We start from the raw sequence: 25875 nt of genomic DNA, 5'->3' as shown, positions 1-25875 counted from the left end.
ACTCGAATATGTAATAAAAAATGGGGGTTCCCATTAAAAAAAAAAAAAAAACCACGCAGTTGATATCCGTTTGACCTATGGCAGCACCATCTAGCGGGCCAACCATAGCGCCATCTGGTTTCCCCTTTCAAGCTAGACAAGTTTCGTTCTTTGTAGTTTTTTCGTTTGACACTTATTTCGTGAGATATTTGGTCCGGTCACAATCAGTGGACCACCCTGTATATAGTAATTCTTTACAAGCTGTGTCAGTTGGTTATCTGCTTAGATGTTTTATTCCCCCTACTTGCAGAAGTGAGTGGCTCCACAGTATGAAATTGGTGCCAATCCAGATGCATTTATCATTATTTGATTGACAAACAGGATTTCACCTCTTGTGTCAAAGGTAAAGTCATAATTGCTTTGTTTTTTGAAGAGGGCACTCTTCAGTTGTGTTTCCTCTCGCTTTACCTATTGCCCTAAATCCAATGTTTCATGGGTGCAGCAAGAGATTTTTGACTAGCGAAATAGTTTTTGAAGTAAATAGTATGTCCCTGGGATATTCAATACACTACCCTAGATCCAACACCAGGGTCAGTATTTGTATTTGTCACTTCGATGCCACATTACAAATCAAAATTGAAACAGTAATCACTCGAAGCATACAATGCCCATAGTTTACAGCCAGATCAAATTGGCTTGCCTCAAATGAACTGTTTTACTGTGAGATGGCCTTAATACTTCACAATCATTTCATCAACACTCAAGTTTTCCAAAAATATATGAAACTGCTGGAAGAACTTGTTAATATTTGTAATTAAAGACTTAACCATGAACCCTCTATCATGTTTGTCTTTAGCTTGATCATTATCATTGAAGTGAATTAGAGATTTCATATTCTGATATCTATTTTGCGAGGTAGCTTTCTTGCCTGTTTACTGTCCTAATCTGATGTCTTCAGATTTCATATTCTGATATCTATTTTGCGAGGTAGCTTTCTTGCCTGTTTACTGTCCTAATCTGATGTCTTCAGACCAATGATGTGTTTCCGATGGAAATATGTGATACCCTGACAAAAGTATTAAGCCTGAGAATACTCTCAGTTCTCCAATGTCGAAAGAGAAGTCGTATACATTTTTAAAGCAACTTGCTTACCACATTGATTTTCTCATGATATAATCAAATGAATTAAAATTAAAGATATTTTCTCCAACTTCAAATGGCATGAGATCCTTTATTTTCTTTTTATGTCTTCTATAGCTGCATAAGCTGAAATGTAATTTTTAGGTTTTGCCGCATATATTGGCTTCAATTTACTGTAAGTTGGCAGTTGGCTGCAAAGTTTCTTCTGTTTTCTTGAGTTTACTCTATCGTTAGTGCCCATTACTTCATCATTCACAGTCCCCAAACACATATTTTCAGTACTTTGAAAATGAATGTCCACCAACCCAGGAACATACAGAACATTTACAGTAGCTGTTGCACCGTTATATGCCTCATCTCCATCTCTCAAAGCATCAATATCTGGAGGAATAGCAACCACATTAATATTTTTTCATTGTCTTTATCAAAAACTAAATTGTTCGTCTTAATGTTTGCCAACCAACAATGTAGACCAGTAATGGCAAATTCTTTACTTGTAGTATTATTATATGAACCTTTTGCTGCAGAACCAGTTAACAGCACAAAAAAGTAAACATAGAAAGTTTATAAACAGTAATGTGCTGCATTTGCAATGATTGTGACCTCATTTTAAAATATAAGAAAAATCTCATTCTTTGTATGTTCACAAATAAAAAAAATTACAACAGTACTGTCAATAATGTAGGTTTATAGTATAATAATTGGAATTCTATATAAGTTATCACATAATTAGTAATTTAAAAAAAGACAATAGAGTCTAAAAATGATCAATGGGAGATAATGGGTTAATACGGTCTGCAAGGTCATTGTACACAACATTAACAGGAATTGTCCAAGCAGACTTCCGTGGGGCATACCCAGTTATACTTTTACATCTGACGATGACTCTCCATCCAAAATAACATTGTTACCAAAAAGTCCTCGATCAAGTCACACATTTCACTTGATAGCCCATATGATCATGCTTCTGATCTTAAGCATAGGTATGGCACTAAGTCAAATACTTTTTGAAAATAACAAATACTGCATCTGCCTGATTGCTTTGATCCAAAGCTTTTAGAATGTCGTGAGAAAACTGTGTGTTGGGTTTCACATGATTGATGTTTTTGGAATCCATGCTGATTGCCATGGAGGAGATCATTCTGTTAGGGACACGTCATTATGTTTGATCTAAGAATATGTTCTAAGATTCTATAACAAATTGTTGTCAAGGATATTCAATGGTATTTTTGTGGATCACTTCGATTAAACTTCTTGTAGATAAGTGTGGCTTTTTCCTTCGTCTGACTGCAAGGCACGGTTTTCTGTCAGAGATATCTGCAATACATTGTAGTTAGAAGAGGGGCTAACTTAGCTGCAAATTCAGTATAGAATCTAATAGGAATTCCATCAGACCCTGTAGCTTTGTTCAGTTTTTACGATTTCAGGTGTTTTTCAACACAAGTGACACTATTACTTACTATTACTTATTTCACTATTACTTACTATTACTTATTTCACTCCTCATTTCTGTGGCACAAGTGTTAAATTGGGGCAGTTTTCCTTTGTAAAGGAACATTTGAAAACAGTTAAGTGTTTCAGCATTTACTTTGCTAACCTTAATTTCAGTTCTAGTTTCATTTGCTAGGGACTGGACACTTAACTTTGGTGGCATCAGCCATATGTCAGAATTCCTTTGGATTTAGTGAAAGATCATTTGACAGTATTCTGCTACGGTAGCCATTAAAGGCTGCACACATTGCTCTTTTGACAGCCAAACACTTTCTTGCACATTTTGGCCTCTCTCCAAATAGTGTCGCAGGCATCATGAACACGCTGTTGAAGGGTCTGTACATCAGGAACTGCTTCAGCATACATAACGTTTTTCAGATGCCCCCAGATGTAAAAATCCAGGGTGTATAAGTCTGATGATCTAGCAGGCCATGCTGCAGGGCTTCGGTGCCCTATCCAACGTCCAGGGAAGATGTTGTTGAGGTGTCGGCAAACTGTAAAGCGGAAGTGCGGTGGTGCTCCCGTCATGCAGGAACCACTTAACCTGTCATATTGCCAAAGGCACAGTCTCGAGCAACTGAGGTAGAGTATTCCACAGCAAGTTCAGGTATGTTCCTCCATCGAGGCATTAGTGAATAGTAACCAGTCCAAGTATTTGGTCGCCAAGAATCCCTTCCTACACATTGATGCTGAACTGATGCTAATAGATGCCTCAACCATTACCCGAGGATTGTCTATAGCCCACAGATGATGATCATAAGGGTGATGATGCCAGTTCTGATAAAGGTTACCTTGTCATTAAAGAGGGCTGATGACAGAAATCCTATAATTGTGATGGTCTGGTGAAAACACCATCTTCAGAATCCTTCCTGTAGAGGGAAATCCACAACTGATAATCCTAACACTCGTTGCAGGTGATAGGGATAGTAGCAGTTGTCATGCAGAATACACATAATCTTATTTTGGCTTACACCTTGTTGGCAGGTCACTAGCCTGGAGCTTGTAGTGGTGTTCGTCTCAATATCCGGCAGAACTTGGTCCTCTCGATCTGGTGTACGCACAGTCCACTGCTTCCCTGCACATTCTTCTGTCTGAAAGCACCCATGATAACACACATGCTCAAAAAGGGCTTGAAGTGTTATGTGATGTAGTTGGTGATTGTGAGGGTACTTGTTTTGGTATAGCCGTGCTAGGTCTCGACAATTCCCATGTACTTAGTCTTAAACAAACACCATCTCAGCTTGTTCCCAACGTGAATACTGGACCATTGTGCTGCTTACAGTACGTTACATCAGTCTCACAGCCTGCAACACACAAGGAAAACGCAGCACATGGTCAGAGATGAGACCGATGACCTCGCCGTTTGGTCTCTTCTCCCCAACAACCCTCAGAGGAACTGTCATTCATCAGTGCCATCTACTGTGGCAGTGATGCATTTTCAGGTGCATGTTCATAGGACCTTTTTTCCTCCATTTTTAGTCAGGCAGTTTGCCAGTTTTGTTAAAATTCATTCTGTATAACTTTCTGCTTGTTTCAGTTGTTCTTTCTACTTGGGTAATTGTTGCCGCAACGCGTCATTTGGTAACTGATACCTATTTCGATGTGGATAGCCTCAAAGAGGTCAGGTCTATTTGTCTCCGTTAGATCCAATCTATTTCCATCTTGGTTTGGGTTCAGAACTATCTATTGTAGGTAGTTTTCAGAGAAGGTATTTAATAATATTTCAGGGGATGTGTTATAATGCCCACCCCTAACAAAACTGTAATTTCCCCAATTGATTGTTGGATGATTAGTCTCAGCTGATGGTTACAGTACAATAGGTAAAGTTATGTACAAGCCAACAGAGGTTTTAAGGCATTTCGTTTGATATTTCACTGATACTTCTGGATTTCCTACAGCTATCATTATCTGGATTGGATTGAGAGTCACCTAATCTAAAAAAAGAATAGAAAAGGAAAGAAAGTAAGTAAGTGTACGCACCCCACACCCAGTCAGCTACATAGGTAGCAGCCTCTGATGTGTAGTGCACACCTGACCCTTTTAGGGTGACCTTACAGTTAACCCTATGGAATTCACAGCCTAGCTTGTCACAGAAACCCTCAAGGTATCTGGTTTAGTCGATCCACTCGACTCAGAACCAAAGGACCGCAATCAGTTCTGCGGACAATGCTGCAAATTGTGAGCTTCATAGGAATTCCACTTGTGAAATTGGTCTTCTCAACCTTCTCTGCCAATTGCTGGAATGACCCACGAATGATTTCGGAGCCCACACGACAGGTATCATTTGCTCCTGTGTGCACAATCTGCAGTTGGTTGCACCCTGTTCCCGCAATTGCTGCTGGAATAGCCACTTCAGCATGTTGGATGAGGCCCCCAGGCACATACAGTGGGGGCACCTGGTGTCCTTTCCCGTCCCTTGCTGCCATTTTTCTAAGGGTTACTACAGAACAAGGTGGCGCAGTGGTTAGCACACTGGGCTCGCATTCAGGAGGACATTCCATCCAGATTTAGGTTTTCTGTAATTTCTCTGAATTGCTCCAGGAAAATGCTGGGATGATTCTGTTGAAATGGCACAGCCCATTTTCTTCTCCATCCTTGACCCAATCAGAGTTTGCACTCCATCTTTAAACCCTCAATGTCGATGGGACATTAAACACAATCTTCCATCCTTTTTAAGGGGTACAATCATTTGCCATACAGTTGAAGTGCCGATAGTTAATAGGCCTCTGTCCCTCTTGACACTGTACAAAACAGGTTTCCCCAAACCAGTTGAATTAAGTCCCATTAGCTCAGTTTCAGTGAAATACAGCACCTCAGATTTGTTGGTTAGGGGTATCAGTACAGTACCCTGAGTCCACCTAGGTCCCTGTTCACCCCATATAGGATGCCTAGGTCTACTAGATCTACCATTGAAATGCTATTCACAGTCAAGTGCATGAGTAATGACAGATCACGTACTTTCTCCAGAGGAGACAGGATCCACAGGTGAGGATAGTACTTAAGGTATCTTTGGTACTGGTACCACAGGTACGTAACTATCAGGAGCTCTTCCAACACATTGATTTGCAGCAATTGCCAATGATTTGACAGTAGGCAGGGCAATTTCCATTTCCTTACAAATGTCAACTAACTGATACAGTGTTAAGAGTACAGCATTCACAGTGGGTCTGCACTTTGGCTGGTGCAATGTATTACAGGACAGTGGAATATAACTTTGATCTAAGCTTGCTGATTATCTTTTAATCTGTTGTGCTAAAAATAGTAATTTCCTATAAGAATTGGACCAAATACCCAGATTTGTATTGAGGCAATATATTTGTATTAAGGCAACAGAAAAACCTGGAGCTAAAAATTACTGATTTCCTTAAACTTTTTGTGGTTAATTGTAGTGGTTAGTAAACTTAGAAATCTACATCTACATACATACTCCACAATCCACCATACGGTGCGTGGCGGAGGGTACCTCCTACAACAACTAGCATCTTCTCTCCCTGTTCCACTCCCAAACAGAACGAGGGAAAAATGACTGCCTGTATGCCTCCGTATGAACCCTAATCTCTCTTATCTTATCTTTGTGGTCTTTCCGCGAAATATAAGTTGGCGGCAGTAAAATTGTACTGCGTACTGCAGTCAGCCTCAAATGCTGATTCTCTAAATTTCCTCAGTAGCGATTCACGAAAAGGCCTCCTTTCCTCCAGAGACTCGCACCCGAGCTCCTGAAGCATTTCCGTAACACTTGCATGATGATCAAACCTACCAGTAACAAATCTAGCCGCCCACCTCTGAATTGCTTCTATGTCCTCCCTCAATTCGACCTGATAGGGATCCCAAACACTCGAACAGTACTCGAGAATAGGTTGTGTTAGTGTTTTATAAGTGGTCTCCTTTACAGATGAACCACATCTTCCCAAAATTCTACCAATGAACCGAAGACGACTATCCGCCTTCCCCACAACTGCCATTACATGCTTGTCCCACTTCATATCGCTCTGCAATGTTACGCTCAAATATTTAATCGATGTGGCTGTGTCAACCGCTACACTACTAATGGAGTATTCAAACATTATGAGATTCTTTTTCCTATTCATCTGCATTAATTTACATTTATCTATATTTAGAGTTAGCTGCCATTCTTTACACCAATCACAAACCCTGTCCAAGTCATCTTGTATCCTCCTACTCTCATTCAACGATGACACCTTCCCATACACCACAGCATCATCAGCAAACAGCCGCACATTGCTATCCACCCTATCCGAAAGATCATTTATGTAGATAGAAAAAAACAGCGGACCTACCACACTTCCCTGGGGCACTTCAGATGATACCCTCACCTCCGATGTACACTCACCATTGAGGACAACGTAAAATAGAGTTATTATGGTAAATGTAGATAATGTATACTCTTCTTTAAGGGAAAAGTTGATGTAACACAATATATTAGTTACGATATCTGCTACAGTAACTAAATCCCAAATGCCAATATACTCCAAACTGGATTATGCACAGATCAATGGTAACTCCGAACAATTGTCAGAAATGCATGTTTATTTGCATTGATATACAATGAAATTTGGGGTAATCTATTCTTTGGCACTAACTGCGAATCACAAACACTGATTTACTATAAAATAAATTATCCAGAACACTCATAAAAGTAACTTATGAAAACATAGTTTTGTAAGTGTCCAAAAATTCTCAAAAATAACCTATTTCTTACATAATTATACAATGCAGTTAGAGAATCATTGTTTTAAATGAGCGTAGGCGTACTGTGATCAAAAGTTTTAAAAGAGCACAAATAAGTTAAAGCCTAAAGTTGATGGTAACAGTAAGTGTTTTTTCACAATTTATCACAGTACAAAGAGGTATTGATACGGTCATTGAAAGATTATGCAGAGGCAATGTGAACAGTAAAATACGCGAATTTAGAATTTAAAATCTGAATACAAATATTACACATGCAGTTTAACACAAAGTTTCAAAGTCGGCGTTAAAATGTAAACAAATGTGTGAATTGCGTGGATTTTTTACTTAGCTGTTTTCTTGCCAACCTCTGCATCGGCCTGCTGAAGATGAGCACCAAAGTGTGTATTTATCTTAGTCGAAATTGCGAAAATTTGCGCATCTGCCTGTTGAAGGTAACAGAGCCAAGACATTGCTGTGGTGTACAGATTTGCAGTTACTGACTTGTTTATTTGGAGTACACTCCCCCCCCTCTTTCTTCTTTCCTTGGATTTCAGACTGTGCAGTCTGGCTTGTGCTGGAGATAAAATTCATGCTTACCTAGATTCAACAAGCTACCGAATAAGTGAAGTCAAATGAAATGCTAACAAAATTACGGAATTATCAACAGCTGAATGTCCACTCTCAAACAGGCTTTTGCACAGACTCTCCACTGGAACTCACTTTTCTTCTCTCTCGCCCCCCCCCCCCCCCCCTTTAGGCCATTGTCAAGGCAAGTGTTGTTCTGTGGAGAGCAGTAGGTCTCAGATACAGGGGTAAAGCTGCTAGCTGCTTGGGATAATCGCCAAATCAGCAGGTGGCAGAAAGCGTGATCAAACTGCAGAGCTGCTTCTTTCTTACAGTAATGCTGCTTCCATCACACTTTTTAATATGCACAAGCAACACAAATTCTCCACAAAATATGCATATTCAAAAATCGCTGAAACTAGTAATAAGAATTAACTGTATGTTTGGTGTGACTCATTCGTCGGTACTGTCAACATTGTGCAACATATCACTTCACAGAAGCGACATGTTGTACCTCGCTGTCTGCAGTTACAAACTGATTTGATACGAAGTGATGCATCTTAACTTTTTGTTGCTTTCTGGTGTCAAAAAATTCACTTCATTATTTTGAAGTGGTAATGAAATGAGATAAGCAGCTGTCTTTGACAGAATGAGTGTTTTTTAATACTTTTTGAGTTTTAGATAATGGCTGAAAGCAATACTTGTAGTTCACTGGGTTACGTTCGGTACCAAAAAGAGGGACACACAGCATTTCTCACATTTCTTCCACTGAAGAGGCGAGAATTTTCGTAAACTAAGTGTGACTATAGTAGACAAAAAATTTTGCTTCTAAGCACATGCTCAACAAATGAAAAGTATGGCTATTTTCTGAGACTACAATGTTTGCAAGCAAGAATGGAAGAAAATGAAAAGATGACAGTGTTATGATAAAATAAAGTATTCATCAAAATTTTACTTAATATGCATACAGTTTTTATTTCAAGTTATTTGTTATCACACCTTGCCTATTTCCATTGTGCATAGGTACCGGAAAGTGTAGCATCTATTTTTTGCAAAATCCACATCTATTTTCGTCAAACTTTGCACCTATTTTTCTTGTTTGTAAATGATTAGATGGACAATTTCAAAAGGTTGTCACAATACACGGGTGAATACAAATAAATTATTAATTCTTTGGAATTGACTGCTAAAAATTGCTGATTCAGAGCTTTTTGACTGGAATGTTTGCATTTGTAAAAACTTGTAACACATTTTTCTTACAAAGTGGCCTTTGTTTCCTTCATTTGGCTGCATTTAACCTTTCAAAAACGGTTGTGCTTTTGAAAAGCAGCAGCATTTTCCCACCGGTTAAGTGAATATGTCTCGGGTATAAGGTGTTTCTGGATATTGTCTTTTCCTGCCCAGTTTGAAGATTAAAAAATCTGCAGACTACTAATTTCGACTTCTTGCAGGCATTTGTAGCACTGCGACCCATGCCTGACAATACTACAGATAGAACTGATGAGGCACTTAGCATAGAATTAGAACAAAATATGTGGCAACTCGATTTTAATGTTGGGGAAGAATTTTGGTGCCGTTGAAAAACGTTACAGATCTTGTTTTCCAATCACTATAGTGCAGAGTGCGGGTACTATAGGCTGTATTCACAGATGCCCATAAGCGTAAACAGACTAGAATTTTGGCTGCCACAGGGACAGGATCTGTGTGGGGACACAAACTCACCTCCATTTCGCTGGGCAGCAGCATACAGCAGAACTGACACATTGTCACAGGGATCGCCAATTTCTTCTGGTGTTGTAAGGGTCATAATTGAAATCTGTGATTGACCAGGATTAGTTACTTCACTTCTTTCAAAAGAAGAAAAGAAAACAACACACAACACAAAGCATCTCGGGACAGCTACCGCGCAGTTGATTGTTCAGGTTAGCAGAGTATTGTTAACAACATAGTTCAGGACCGACCTCTAGTGGTATTCAATGCAACTACAATTCAAAACATCCGCTACCTAATTTGCCACGTTAAAACAGCCTGCATTACACTAGCTTTTGAACTTTAGCAAACAAACAAACATATGTAGTTTTTTCTTGTAAAATGCTAGGTCCAATGGGTGAGTACTATGTTGCACTATGCGATGTGCATCTTAAACAAACCATTCAACTGTCCACATTGTCATGGCAGTAAATCATTGAGCACGTTGATACATCGTTGCATTTGTATATTACATTTTGCAAGTAGGTTCTTGCGCACATTATCTTTCCAAATTGGGCTTCACCAGATGATGTAAAACGCCAATAACTGCTTACAAATTCGATATAGTATGCAAAAATATGGCTATTTCAAACTATCTATGATAAACAGCTCATTTGGATACAATTTTCTGTGAAAGAGCATCTATTAATTAATTTCAAATTTTTAGGCAAAATTCGCATCTATTTCGCATTTATCACAAAATGCGAGTTTTTCCAGTATCTACTTTTTCCTCTGGCATGATAGAGTCACATTGCTCACGACCTCTTGTACTGTTGCTACTCCATTGCCCTGCAGCTGCCAAGGTCCTGTGTAATGAGCGAGTTTGATGCATGAACTGACAGCGTCTAGAAAATATAGTTTGATGAATTTTTCATAATCCCACCAATATTGTCGTAAACTGTGCGAAATATCCACTGAACTATGACAGTGCATCATAACAAATAGTGTGTGATACTTTTTATCAAATTTTTTTGTACAATATTGCACGTGAGACTTTGTCATAGGCTTAAGAAGTAGGAAAAGGAAGAGAAGGAAATGTATTAGGTGAATATGGATTGGGGCTAAGAAATGAAAGAGGAAGCCGCCTGGTAGAATTTTGCACAGAGCATAACTTAATCATAGCTAACACTTGGTTCAAGAATCACGAAAGAAGGTTGTATACATGGAAGAACCCTGGAGATACTAAAAGGTATCAGATAAATTATATAATGGTAAGACAGAGATTTAGGAACCAGGTTTTAAATTGTAAGACATTTCCAGGGGCCGATGTGGACTCTGACCACAATCTATTGGTTATGAATTATAGATTAAAACTGAAGAAACTGCAAAAAGGTGGGAATTTAAGGAGATGGGACCTGGATAAACTGAAAGAACCAGAGGTTGTACAGAGTTTCAGGGAGAGCATAAGGGAACAATTGACAGGAATGGGGGAAAGAAATACAGAAGAAGAAGACTGGGTAGCTTTGAGGGATGAAATAGTGAAGGTAGCGGAGGATCAAGTAGGTAAAAAGACGAGGGCTAGTAGAAATCCTTGGATAACAGAAGAGATACTGAATTTAATTGATGAAAAGAGAAACAGCCAGCTGCTATAAATCAGCAAGTTACTTAACCAGTTTGCTAAACTTCAGCTGAAATTTGCTGTCCACAGTGCCAAATAATTCAGCTTGTGTACCTTCTGTATTTCTTTCAGTGTGTTGAAATTCGGCTTCTTGTTGTATTCACCCTATATGGCAAGTAATAAAAAGTTTATGGAAGTTCTTGTCTTGGTCTTGAAATTTTTGTCACCACATGGACTTTAACATGGTCGTTCTTGTACTACTTTGAGTTTCTCTCTAGTCTCCACTACCACTGTTTCTGTTATTGGTTACACAAGTACGATTCTCGCAGTTCCTCTAGTCTCTGTGTTTCAGTTGATGCTGCACATTTGTTTGCAGTTCTTACAACTCCTCATGCTTTTCTGAAATTCATACAGCTGACGATAAATTTAATTTGTAGCCCTTGCTGTTCCTGATACATTTTTATTGGTTCTTGCTGTTCCTGATACATTTTTATTGGTTCTTGCTGTTCTTGGCAACTTTTCTTTATAGCCTTCTAGTCTTAGTTATCTCATAAGCTACTGGGCTTCCTGTTTTGTTAATTGTGCTGCTGTCTGTGCATACAGAGTTAGTCAAGCACAAAATATTTACCAGTGTTTCCTATACGTGAACTATTGTTACACATACTTTGCACGAGTTGTTCAATACTTAGTTGTTGTTAAAGCTACTCACAGCTGTCAGTAATCAGTTGTAGTTTCATTATCTCTGTATCTACCAGAATACTTGGTCTTGATTATTGCAGCCACTGTTTGCAGTTTCTTTGTTAACTCCCCCACTGCAGAACTTTTAATGTCAGTTCGCTGTTGATGTTGCGCATTATCCACATCTGAAGACACTCAGCGATGGGAGTTGTAAGCTAACCATTTGACTGGGTACTACACTTTGAGAATATAATGTCACATACCTTTTACAAAATTTTTGACACAGTACTGTGGCACTAATACATCTTATAAAAGTTATTGCAGTCCTAGATTTCAAAAAAAGGTTTGTCAAAGAACTTTGACAATATAACACAAATCTTACAGCAAACATTAGTTGGGTTTGAGGGTATTAAGATTTGAAGGCTGAATTATTGATTCACTCTAAATTATCACAGATGTTTGTTCTTATCATCATCATCATCATCATCATGTATTCTGCCATAGGGCAGGGCTTCATGTGTATCTCTCCATGCACTCCTGTCATTTGCTGCCCTCTTAATTTTCTCATAATTATTTCTTTCCTTATACTATCCACCATCTGGTATTGTCTGTGTCTTCTTCTTCTTCTTCTTTTCTTCTTCTTCTTCTATTCACTGTTCCCGCCATGCACCCATCAATAAGCAAGCTTCTCATCCAATGTCCAAGCCGATTGTGTTTCCTCTTCCAGATTAACTTTAACATTTCTCTCCCTTCCCTCACTCATCTCATCACCTCCTCATTTCTCACTTCATCTACCAATTTTATCCTTTCCATCCTCCTCCAAATCCACATCTCAAATGCTTCTATTCCTCTTTCTTCCTTTTTCCTCAGTGTCCATGTCTCAGCTCCGTATAATGCCATGCTCCATATAAAACACTTTGCCAGTCACTTCCTTAGGTCCCTGCACCCGCATAAAAGCCACCTCCTCTTATTAAATGCCTTCTTCACAATTGCCACATGTGTTTTAATCTCCATATTACATCTCATGTCATTCTTAATTATGCTTCCCAGATATTTGAAAACTAACTTGGTCTGTATCTTCCCATCCTACCTTTATACAGGTGTCCCACTCAAACCTTCCTGATTTCAAGGACCCAGGAGAGCAAAACCACAGTAGATATGACAATGAGAAATGTACCACACTGTAGAGCATCTCAAGAAATTTATATTCCCATGCCAGGAATGCCAAGTATCGTCGCCGAAGTGCAGCATGTTTGCATGAAGTGAAAATGGTGACTCCACAGCACCGCGCGCGCAAGCAGTAGTGTGGTTTTCAGAAACAAAATCGCCGATTACTGTTCAAAGAAATTCTCATGTGTATGAATGTGATCCACCTGATGTGAAAACAATTAAGGATTGGTATAGGAAGTTTCTGGCAAAAGGAAGTGTTCTGAAACATTCTGGTGGTGCATGTTATGGAGTGTCAGAAGAGACAGTGGAGGACATGAGATAGACATTTCTCAGAAGCCCACGTAAGTCACTTCGTCAAGCATCTAGGCAACTTGATATACCTCGATCAACATTGCATTGTCTAGTTCACCAGCGTCTTCGTATGTGTGCTTACAAAGTGCAAATTCTGCAACATCTGACGCCAAATGACAAACCACGTCAACAACAGTGTGCTGCAGATATGCTGCAGCATATCGATATGGATGCCGCCTTCCTGTTTATTCTCAGATGAGGCAACCTTTCATCTATCAGGAAGGGTTAATAGGCATAATGTTCGGATTTGGGGTTCACAAAATCCGCACGTTGTCATTAAACATGTTTGTGATAGCCCTAAACTAAACGTCTGGTGCAGGCTAATGCACAACAGGATTATTGGAACATTCTTTTTTGTGGAACAAACAATGAATGGGTCAGTGTATCTGGACATGTTGGAGCAGTTTGTGTACACTCAGATACAAGACTTGCAACCCAGCATCATTTATCAACAAGATGGAACCCTGCCGCATTGATCAACGGCTGTTCGCAAGTTGGATCGTACGTGGAGGACCCATTGCCTGGCCAACACATTCACCTGACATTATGTCGCTTGATTTCTTCATGTGAGGATTCGTGAAGGACCGCGTGTATGTGACCTAAGTGGATGATATTCCTACATTGCTACATCATATCACTAATGCGTTTGCAACAATATCAGAGGAAATGTTACAAAGAACTTGGAAAGAAATGGAATATAGACTCAATATTCTTCGTGCTACAAATGGTTCACATGTAGAGGTGCGTTGGTCATAAATAAATAAATTCTTTGAGATGCATTTTTCATTGTCGTGACAAGAAGAGAATAGAAGCTTTCAAAATGTGGTGCTACAGAAGAATGCTGAAGATTAGATGGGTAGATCACATAACTAATGAGGAAGTATTGAATAGGATTGGGGAGAAGAGAAGTTTGTGGCACAACTTGACCAGAAGACGGGATCGGTTGGTAGGACATGTTCTGAGGCATCAAGGGATCACCAATTTAGTATTGGAGGGCAGCGTGGAGGGTAAAAATCGTAGAGGGAGACCAAGAGATGAATACACTAAGCAGATTCAGAAGGATGTAGGTTGCAGTAGGTACTGGGAGATGAAGAAACTTGCACAGGATAGAGTAGCATGGAGAGCTGCATCAAACCAGTCTCAGGACTGAAGACCACAACAACAACAACATCTACTGTGGTTTTATTTCTTGGGTTTTTGAAACCAGGGAGGTTCGAGTGGGACACCCTGTATTTATTCTTACTTGCACTTATCAACTTACATTTTGTCTTTTTCGTATTAATTCTCATTCTGAAATTCTCACAGGTCTTGTTTAACTCTTTTTCACAATCCAGTCATAGTTTTTGCGCTCTCTGCCAATAACGCCATATCATCCGCAAATTGAATACATTTTATCCTCCTACCACCAACCCACCCTTCTGTTTTTCGTTTCAAATATTTCTGGGTAATATGCTCCAAATATACGTTAAATAGTTTGTTTTTTTTTGGGGGGGGGGGGGGGCGGTGGCTGCCTTGTCTCACTCCCCTTCCAGTTGTGCTTTCCTCTGTTTCATCTAATTCCCCAGCTGTACTCATATTTGCTATTGTAGATATAGGTTCTTAATCAGTCTTTTATTCCTCCAGTCGACACCATTCTTCCTTAGAATGTCCATTAATTTATTTCACTGTATTGTATCAAAGACTTTCTCCAAATCAGTGAAAACTTCTCTTCTTCTTTCAGTGTATCTCTCACCTTTCTTGGCTGTCCAATAGCATCTCTTGTACCCTTGCCTCTTCTGAGTCCATACTGTTCCTCCGCCATACTTTTTTCCAGTCTTCCATGAATTCATCCATAGCAGAACTTTTGCTACCTCACATTTCTTGGCATTGTTTTCCTTCTCAATTGGTATCATTAATGTCAAGAGAAAGTCCCTGACCGTTCACCTTTTTCATATGTCATATTACATAAATAAGTTAGCTCATTTACACTGCTACTCCAAAGGCTCAAAACAACTCTGCTGGTAATTCATCAATTCCACTTCCTTCGTGATTCTTCATCTCTGTTATATTCTCTGTTCTATTTCTCTTTTCAAGATGCAGCATCCTTTGTCCTCTTCTGTAACTGTATCTTCTCTTCTAATTCAGTGTCAGTTGGTTTTTGATCAGTGTCATGTAGGCAGTCTACATAGTCTTGCCACCTTGCCAACACTAACTACTATTTATGAATCATAGTCCCATCACTTCTCCTTTTCTAGTTTCTCTACTTCTAACATCTCTCTTTCATCCCTGTCTTCATTGTGTATCTTGTTTCCCTCCTTAATTCATTATAAAACATTCTTTTCCTTTCCTCAGTTCCTACTGACTTCTATTTCCTTCATTCTTCCATCTTATTCAACTTTGCCTTTGTTACCCATTCTTTCCTCATTCTTTTGAACTTTCTCATCTCTAAAACTTCTGCAGATTCTGTAAGGTTTTGTCATCCTCTTCCATTTCTCATTTGCACTCTCGTCATTGTGTCCTCTGTCCCATTTTGGCACAAATGTGTTCTTCAACTCAACATCCTTACCCTCTTCCTTTAGTGTTATTTGCAAGTCCACTACCAAGCTGTGGTCCAAATCTGTGTGTGCTCCAGGGCATGCTGTGGCATTCTTTATGCAGATTTTGTACCTCTCTGAATTATGACATAAGCAATTTGGTATCTGTCATCATTAAACCTAGATATCCATGTATATCTTTAACTTCTGTGATGTTCAAATAATGTTTCCAATCACAAGAGAGTTTTCTCTACAGAAATTAACCAACCTTTCGTTTCTTTCATTCCTATTTCCCTATCCAAATTTTCCAACCAGTCCCTGTTCTTTTCCCTCTCCTACCTTTCAAATCCCCCATTAAGCTGATGCAGGCTTTTATTTTTCCTCTTTTCTTGTTCTGCTAGTAACAAATCTGTATGAATCACACAAGCTAACCCAAATGAATTAAAAAATGTAGCTTTGATCACAGTGAGTTGCTGCCTCAGCCAATACAAGATTAATATCAGAACATGGACTAGGTTTAATAATGCATTAAATCATTATCACCTGCTTTTGCTTAGTTCTGATTATTGTCTTTACTATGAATAAATGTTCATGAGTATTACTTTTTTTTACTTTTCAGCTGGCTATAACAATCTGGAGGTAGCAGAATTTCTTCTGGACCATGGAGCTGATGTTAATGCTCAGGATAAAGGTGGTCTCATTCCATTACATAATGCATCCTCTTATGGCCACCTAGAGATTGCAGCACTTCTTATTAAGTTTAATACTGTTGTTAATGCAACAGATAAATGGGGCTTCACACCTCTACATGAGGCTGCACAAAAAGGGCGCACTCAGTTATGTGCTTTACTGGTAAGTGTGTGAAACAGTTTAGAAAACAGTGCATATTATGGACCAAGTTGATATTTCATTGTGCAGTAGAATGAGTAAAACATCTCGACAGATTAAAACTGTGTAGGACTGTAGGCCACTCATCAAACCCATCTGCAACGTCATACTTCACAAAAACAGTCATGAGTACTTTTTATAAAAATTTGCACCTCAAGATATAATTAGGTTGAATGTGTGGAATTAAAGATATGGACATCCAGATCTTTTCGACAGCTGTCTATACATTGTTTATACCCATATATTACTTGTGCCACAGAAGCTCTGTTGCAAATAATGGAATGAGTAAAGGTAATACCATTTTGTGTGTGTGCGTGCGTGTGTGTGCGCGCGTGTGCGCACGCGAACGTGAGGGGGGCGGGGAGGGGGGGGGGGCTCTTAGAGAATTGTCAGGTGCAGTTACTCTAGCGTTTTGGCAAATAGTAGCAATTTCGTTTTTGCAGTGTGTAAGTGGAGTCACCTTAAGAACTGTCGCACATTTTTCAGGCAATGCACACAGTGGCGAGAGAAAGCATCAGTTTATTTCCTGTCACAAACAGAATTATTTTAAATGCAAAATCTACATTCAGATGCAACAAAGTGCTCTCCAGTTAGTCTAGTGTGATAATGTTGTATTGATATGTGTTAAGGGGCAGTAAAACATTGAGAATAACAAGTTCTGTAGCAGTGACTGAGCAGCACTGCTGCAAAGCAGCAGCAAGCAGTGCGGGCCAGGGTGGCACTGTTACATAGTCCCTGTTACTATATATCAATAAAACGAATGTTGCACTAATTTGGGATCACTCTTCTGAATGGGCATGTAAAATTTCACTTTAAAAATAATTTCTTTTATTACAGGAAACAAACTGACACTTCCCCTCGACATATGACATTGTGTAAAAAATGCAGTGAACGGTATTTGGTTGAGCTAACTCCAGTTCAACCAAATACTGTTCACTGCATTTTGAGCTAACTCCAGTTCCTTCCCCCATGAACCAGGGACCTTGCCGTTGGTGGGGAGGCTTGCGTGCCTCAACGATACAGATAGCCGTATCGTAGGTGCAACCACAACGGAGGGGTATCTGTTGAGAGGCCAGACAAATGTGTGGTTCCTGAAGAGGGGCAGAAGCCTTTTCAGCAGTTGCAGGGGCAACAGTATGGATGATTGACTAATCTGGCCCTGTAACACTGACCAAAACGGCCTTGCTGTTGTGGTACTGCGAACGGCTGAAAGCAAGGGGAAAATACAGTCATAATTTTTCCCGAGGGCATGCAGCTTTACTGTATGATTAAATGATGATGGCGTCCTCTTGGGTAAAATATTCCGGAGGTAAAATAGTCCCCCATTCGGATCTCCGGGCGGGGACTACTCGAGGACGTTGTTATCAGGAGAAAGAAAACTGGCGTTCTACGGATCGGAGCGTGGAATGTCAGATCCCTTAATCGGGCAGGTAGGTTAGAAAATTTAAAAAGGGAAATGGATAGGTTAAAGTTAGATATAGTGGCAATTAAAATCAAATAGGGGTAATGCAGGAGTAGGTTTAATAATGAATAAAAAAATAGGAATTCGGGTAAGCTACTACAAACAGCATAGTGAACGCATTATTGTGGCCAAGATAGACATGAACCCCACGCCTACTACAGTAGTACAAGTTTATATGCCAACTAGCTCTGCAGACGATGAAGAAATTGACGAAATATATGATGAGATAAAAGAAATTATTCAGGTAGTGAAGGGAGACGAAAATTTAATAGTCATGGGTGACTGGAATTCGAGAGTAGGAAAAGGAAGAGAAGGAAATGTAGTAGGTGAATATGGATTGGGGCTAAGAAATGAAAGAGAAAGCGGCCTGGTAGAATTTTGCACAGAGCATAACTTAATCATAGCTAACACTTGGTTCAAGAATCATGAAAGAAGGTTGTATACATGGAAGAAGCCTGGAGATACTGACAGGTTTCAGATCGATTGTATAATGGTAAGACAGAGATTTAGGAACCAGATTTTAAATTGTAAGACATTTCCAGGTGCAGATGTAGACTCTGACCACAATCTATTGGTTATGAACTGTAGATTAAAACTGAAGAAACTGCAAAAAGGTGGGAATTTAAGGAGATGGGACCTGGATAAACTGAAAGAACCAGAGGTTGTACAGAGTTTCAGGGAGAGCATAAAGGAACAATTGACAGGAATGGGGGAAAGAAAAACAGAAGAAGAAGAATGGGTAGCTTTGAGGGATGAATAGTGAAGGCAGCGGAGGATCAAGTAGGTAAAAAGACGAGGGCTAGTAGAAATCCTTGGGTAACAGAAGAGATACTGAATTTAATTGATGAAAAGAGAAAATACAAAAATGCAGTAAGTGAAGCAGGCAAAAAGGAATACAAACGTCTCAAAAATGAGATTGACAGGAAGTGCAAAATGGCTAGGCAGAGATGGCTAGAGGACAGATGTAAGGATGTAGAGGCTTATCTCACGAGGGGTAAGATAGATACTGCCTACAGGAAAATTAAAGAGACCTTTGGAGAGAAGAGAATCACTTGCATGAATATCAAGAGCCCAGATGGAAACCCAGTTCTAAGCAAAGAAGGGAAAGCAGAAAGGTGGAAGGAGTATATAGAGGGTCTATACAGGGGCGATGTTCTTGAGGACAGTATTATGGAAATGGAAGAGGAGGTAGATGAAGATGAAATAGGAGATATGATAGTGCGTGAAGAGTTTGACAGAGCACTGAAAGACCTAAGTCGAAACAAGGCCCTGGGAGTAGACAACATTCCATTAGAACTACTGACAGCCTTGGGAGACCCAGTCCTGACAAAACTCTACTATCTGGTGAGCAAGATGTATGAGACAGGCGAAATTCCGTCAGACTTCAAGAAGAATATAATAATTCTAATCCCAAACAAAGCAGGTGTTGACAGATGTGAAAATTATTGAACTATCAGTTTAGTAAGTCACAGCTGCAAAATACTAACGCGAATTATTTACAGACGAATGGAAAAACTGGTAGAAGCCGACCTCGGGGAAGATCAGTTTGGATTTCGTAGAAATGTTGGAACACGTGAGGCAATACTGACCCTATAACTTATCTTAGAAGAAAGATTAAGGAAAGGCAAACCTACGTTTCTAGCATTTGTAGACTTAGAGAAAGCTTTCGACAATGTTGACTGGAATACTCTCTTTCAAATTCTGAAGGTGTCAGGGGTAAAAGACAGGGAGCGAAAGGCTATTTACAATTTGTACAGAAACCAGATGGCAGTTATAAGAGTTGAGGGGCATGAAAGGGAAGCAGTGGTAGGGAAGGGAGTGAGACAGGGGTGTAGCCTCTCCCCGATGTTATTCAATCTGTATATTGAGCAAGCAGTTAAGGAACAAAAGAAAAGTTCAGAGTAGGTATTAGAATCCATGGAGAAGAAATAAAAACTTTGAGGTTCGCTGATGACATTGTAATTCTGTCAGAGACAGCAAAGGACTTGGAAGAGCAGTTGAACAGAATGTACAGTGTCTTGAAAGGAGGGTATAAGATGAACATCAACAAAAGCAAAACGAGGATAATGGAATGTAGTCAAATTAAGTTGGGTGATGCAGAGGGAATTAGATTAGGAAATGAGACACTTAAAGTAGTAAAGGAGTTTTGCTATTTGGGGAGCAAAATAACTGATGATCGTCGAAGTAGAGAGGATATAAAACGTAAACTGGCAATGACAAGGAAAGCGTTTCTGAAGCAGAAAAATTTGTTAACATTGAGTATAGATTTAAGTGTCAGGAAGTCGTTTCTGGAAGTATTTGTATGGAGTGTAGCCATGTATGGAAGTGAAACATGGACGATAAATAGTTTAGACAAGAAGAGAATAGAGGCTTTTGAAATGTGGTGCTACAGAAGAATGCTGAAGATTAGATGGGTAGATCACATAACTAAGGAGGAGGTATTGAATAGAATTGAGGAGAAGAGAAGTTTGTGGCACAACTTGACCAGAAGACGAGATCGGTTGGTAGGACATGTTCTGAGGCATCAAGGGATCAGCAATTTAGTACTGGAGGGCAGCGTGGAGGGTAAAAATCGTAGAGGGAGACCAAGATATGAATACACTAAGCAGATTCAGAAGGATGTAGGCTGCAGTAGGTACTGGGAGATGATGAAGCTTGCACAGGATAGAGTAGCATGGAGAGCTGCATCAAACCAGTCTCAGGACTGAAGACCACAACAAAAACAACAACAACAACTACTCCAGTTACACACTGAAGGAACAAAATTGCAAATATCTACCAAAACAACAGACAAGATGCACCTGTCGACACTTAGGAGAAACACCTGCTATATATATGTTAACATCAAGGGAGAGATATTGTTTGAAAGCCCAGTAATGATTCTAATCTTGTTTATGTGTCTTTCAGCTGCTCCACATCAACTGTATGGTGACTGGTCTCCTTTACTGCTTCCACCATTTGTGTTCCAATTAGATGACGTTCCTAGCTGTATTCATAAATTTTGGAGACTGTAACATTAAGTTTCTTAAACTTGTATTAAAACTGGGCTACAATTATAGTTTATATTCTGAAGTTTTCCTTAGCCTTCATTTGGAAAGGGTAAAGTATTTGTTGTGCCTAATTTACATTTTTTGTAGATGAGAAGCTCTTGTGAAGCAGATACCAACAACGAAAGAAAGAATTTAAACTAGTTAATGCAGAAGCTATCATGTGTATCTATGTTGAACATAGAACAAAGTATTACCCAGCAAAGTGAACTGGTTACCTGGCTAAGGTGCCAGCACTGTCATGTTTTCACTCAAGAAGCATGGAAGGGGAGGCAACTGTAGTGTACACTCCAGTACTCTTACAGATGGAAGGCTGTGACATGTTATACATCTTTACAAACCTCTGAATGTAATGGCCATTTAAGACAAGAACAGAAGTGGAACATACGGTATTTCTCACTATAGCTGCTCACAACAGATCGCTGACAGTGTCTGTAAAACAGTCTTTTCCGTTGATGATGCTGATTGCCATACGTGTGTCTTTTGAGTCTTCATCTGCTGTTTGCCACACTTGACAGTACCGACTTTGTGTTCGAATCTGTACTTACTAATTTTGTTATATTTTCAGTTTCCTTTTGTCCTTCAAATTGTTTCCCACACACCCAGTCATCGCCACACAGATTTTTGGGATGTTCAACAGCCGTTCAAGCCATGTGATGTCTGAACAGTGACAGCTAATACCATAGCAGCAAATCAAACTGATCACATAGTCTAGTGATTAATGTTTTTCGTAGTAAAGCCAAGGTCCTGGCTTTGATTCCTGGCAACCAGATCAGATATAGTAGAGCCTTGATTACCCAAACATCAGCCAACCAAATGTTCAACCAAATGACTGCTTAACTGAAAACGTGTTGCCCTTCGTATGAACTTCAAAACCAAGGAAAAAAACTGTCTTCAGATTCTTCAACAGCTGGTGCTTGCAAAATCAGATTAAAGGATCTATTGAGTGAAGAAGATTATGCTGTCGAAAAAGTTAGCACTGCAAACTAACTGGGCTCAATTAGAAAGCTTTGCACAGAAAAACTCTTGCTTCATGCCATAACTTTGCTGCATTTGGTCCTAATATAAGCAAGGATTGTATTAATACTTTAGCTGTGCTCGTGCTATTGTTAGCCACCAGTTGCATACATGTATGCTTATCATTGGTAAAAGTAAGAAACTGTGTTTTTTCAAACACATTAATATGTCTGCGGTGCCTCTTGTTTACCACTGATAAGAGAGCATGTAGATGTATAGCACAATTTTCATAGAATTGTTTGTGGAAGTTTTTGTACCCTCTTTTAGTCAATCCGTTAAAGAACAGTAAAAGGGTGAATACATTACTGCTCCTTGACAACCCATCAACTCATTTGTCATGTCATACCTGAAATGAAAAAGAAGAGTTCATAGAAGTGATGTTCCTTCCACATAAAGTAACCTCCTTATTAAAACCCATGGATCAAGGCTTTATTGAACTTTCAAATGATATTACACAAAAAAATTGTTACGTAAGTTATTGTCAGAAAGAAAAAAATAAGAAAGAAGAAAATCTGCTACAAAATCACAATAATATTGATTTGAAACATGTCTCCTACCTGACCGGAGTAGCATAGGGTAGCTTAACGGAACAGAATTTGAAAAAAGCATGGAATAAAATTTTGTGTGTGGTGGAAATTTATCGAGGTCTAATTGAAAATGATGAAGAGAATTGTATGTCCGAAATGGTCAGTATCCTAAAAGAACTCAGGTGTTATGAATGTGATGAAGACATTCAAGGCTGGACAAGGCACCAAACATGCAGAATACCAAAATTGTAGACATTGTGGCTGATAAAACTAACGTCACCAGCTTCTCACCAAATATTGGCCCAGAAAATTAACATCAAAGTATGTGAAGCATTTACATGTTTGGGTACTGCGTTGCAATGGTTTGAAAGGTAAAGATGATGGCGAGCCCCAAGTGTCAGATATCTGTCCTGAAAAAAGTATGGGACTTAGCTGCTCCTAAGCTGGCAGTCTTGTAGTCTGTGTTGCCAGATGAAAATTGTGGATTCTTTAAGGATTAATTCTATGCATTCCTATTGTGCTTGTTTGTGTCATAATGAGAAAGATTCATGATAATATATGTAGCTTTTATTTGTAAATTGGTAAATAAAAGTATACAGTTGTATCTGAAGAAACTGGTTTTCCAAACACTTTGTCCCCCAGTTAGTTTTGATAATTGATGCTGTACTGTATCTGTTTGTGGTGGAAAGGTCTGGGAGGAGATCCACTCAGCCTTGTGACCCCAACTGAAAAGCTACTTGAATATAGAAGCAACAGAAGTCACCAAAGTAGCATTACTCACAGAAAAAGCATCCGCTTTGGGGCAGATATTTAAGTCCTGCCACACTTGACGTCGTGTCCCTCCTGTAATTTGCACACCATTGACTCGCTTAAGTTTTGCTTATCAATATTTACTTGCACTGTCCATTATCTTCTGTGTTGGCACTAACACACCTTTGTTGTCCTCATTGTTAAAATTATTGACATTAACAGCAAGTTGTCACAACTTCCTGCGAAGGTATTTTCTGTGTTTGATTTTTGTGATCACTTCTCAGACTCGTTCTTTGAAATAACAATGCACACCACTTTGAATTGGAATGTGACTAAACCTAATCATATGACAAAGTTCCCACTGCTGGCAAGTTACCAGTTCATCTTGCCAAGTATTATGTTTAAATTACTGTGTACTTTATTTTTGAACATAGAGAGCTTTTACTCATGATCAGAATTTAAAAAATTGTTATTTAAAAAAACTGTGGCTTCGAAAATAGCTGCTAACTGTTTCACGTTATTTTAAAGTTTATATCAACATATGTATCTTTTGCAGCTGGCACATGGGGCCGATCCTTTTCTGAAGAACCAGGAAAGTCAAACGCCATTGGACTTGGCATCTGCTGAAGATGTGCGATGTCTGTTGCAGGATGCAATGGCATCCCAACAAAATGTTCCTACAGTACCTGCATCTGCGCCTCCATCCCGTCCTCCCTCCATAGCTATGGGACCAACATCTACACCCCTTGCAGTTGCATTGTCTCCTCCAGCACCTACAGAGACTGTGATAATGCCCTCGGGTGCGTCCATGACACTTTGTATCCCCATGTCACGGGGTTGTCTTTCGCCGATGCCTAATGCTGAAGGTTGTTGTTCTGCTGAAACTGTCAAACAGGAAGGACTGTCACAAGATATTGGGTCAATAACAACAGTTGCAGGATTCCTACAAAGGTACAGGTTTGTTGTGTTACATCTGCTCTACCAAATGAACAGCACAAGTTAAAACACACACACACACACACACACACACACACACACACACAAACACACACAGCATCCTGTGAATAACTTTATAGTGACTTAAGTTGCTGTTGGTTTATGGGATTGGGTATGTAAGTTGGTATAGCTCCTTTAGGGTCTCTCTCTCTCTCTCTCTCTCTCTCTCTCTCTCTCTCTCTCTCTCTCTTAAAAGCAAATAATTCCATGTTAATTTCATCTCACTATAGTATTCATTAATTGTTCCATGATGCAAAGTATGTTTTTAGTGTTATGCCCATTTTCATTTTTCATTGGTGAATCATAGCATAGTAATGCAGTGACCAACTACAGTTGTTGTAACCTATAAAGTAGATGTTATAATTAGATGAAACGTATAATCTTAATATTGAATGTATACATAAGATATGGTATCGCTACATTTATACCCATTTCACATTGTCGTTTATGATTCCTTCTCCCCCAACTCATTAAATGTGATGAGTCCGAAGCTATTGGAATCTCAATGAGAGCTGTTGTTGGCAGTTAGATGCACCTAAGGTAACGTGTTGGAGTCCTGTTATGCAATACACTATCATCCACCAACAGCTTAACATTAATGTGGATTATCTTCACAGTCCTGCTCAGACTCTACAACAAATAATACCGTCATCACAGGTAAAGAAGATTTTTGTAATTGTTCTGCAGGACTGTCATAGAGATTAGTTATTACAAAACATGTACCAGGGTGCAAAAGTAGTCCATTGTCTCAGATGGTGCTATTTGAGTGATGGCATTGTTAAAAGTATTTGCACAAATATGAGACGATGTTTTTTTTCCAAATTCATCATTCAAAAATACGGGGTTGTCTTATATTTGCAGATTAAACTATTGCTGCAGTGGTCAACCATTTTTACATTGTTTAATAGATTAATATGGGGACCATTTTACATTTACAGATGAATTTTTGGGTGTTTACAAATTTGTTATGAATAATCCTGAAGGTTAGGAAATAGCAGTCAATACTTGCATTTGAATAGGCTTGAGATTTCCCGATATGCTGAAGCACTCGATACAGTGTCGACCTTGCTCAATCAATCGCATGACATTTGAATTGCTGTGCTAGTGCAAGGGGGACCAAGAAAATATGAACTAGCCACCACAACAATATAATGCTCTGCTTAAAGATTGACAGTTGACTGAAACACAGGAGGAAATAACATGAAATTCTATCAACTTACAAACTTTGTTGTATTTGAACAGGATTGCAGTAAACATTTTCATACATGTATGGGTACCATAAACATATATTTATGCCACTTTTGAA

General features: G+C 39.2%; 1 protein-coding gene across 4 annotated transcripts in view; it reads left to right on the top strand.

Annotated features, from left to right (window-relative positions):
* LOC126194647 (poly [ADP-ribose] polymerase tankyrase-like) overlaps positions 1-25875 on the top strand; it is a 282846-nt gene that overhangs the window by 195301 nt on the left and 61670 nt on the right. For 2 of the 4 annotated variants that reach the window (XM_049932830.1, XM_049932828.1), the window contains exons 12-13: positions 16502-16734; positions 24130-24524. In XM_049932830.1, coding sequence (XP_049788787.1) covers positions 16502-16734; positions 24130-24524 — 628 coding nt within the window. Of the gene's footprint in view, positions 1-16501; positions 16735-24129; positions 24531-25875 lie in introns of all 4 variants that reach the window. The other 2 variants (XM_049932829.1, XM_049932827.1) reach the window with 1 other exon arrangement.

Source organism: Schistocerca nitens, chromosome 7 (assembly GCF_023898315.1).
Source record: "Schistocerca nitens isolate TAMUIC-IGC-003100 chromosome 7, iqSchNite1.1, whole genome shotgun sequence".
In the NCBI taxonomy this organism is placed as follows: Eukaryota; Metazoa; Arthropoda; class Insecta; order Orthoptera; family Acrididae; genus Schistocerca; species Schistocerca nitens.
This window is presented reverse-complemented; position numbering and strand designations above follow the sequence as displayed.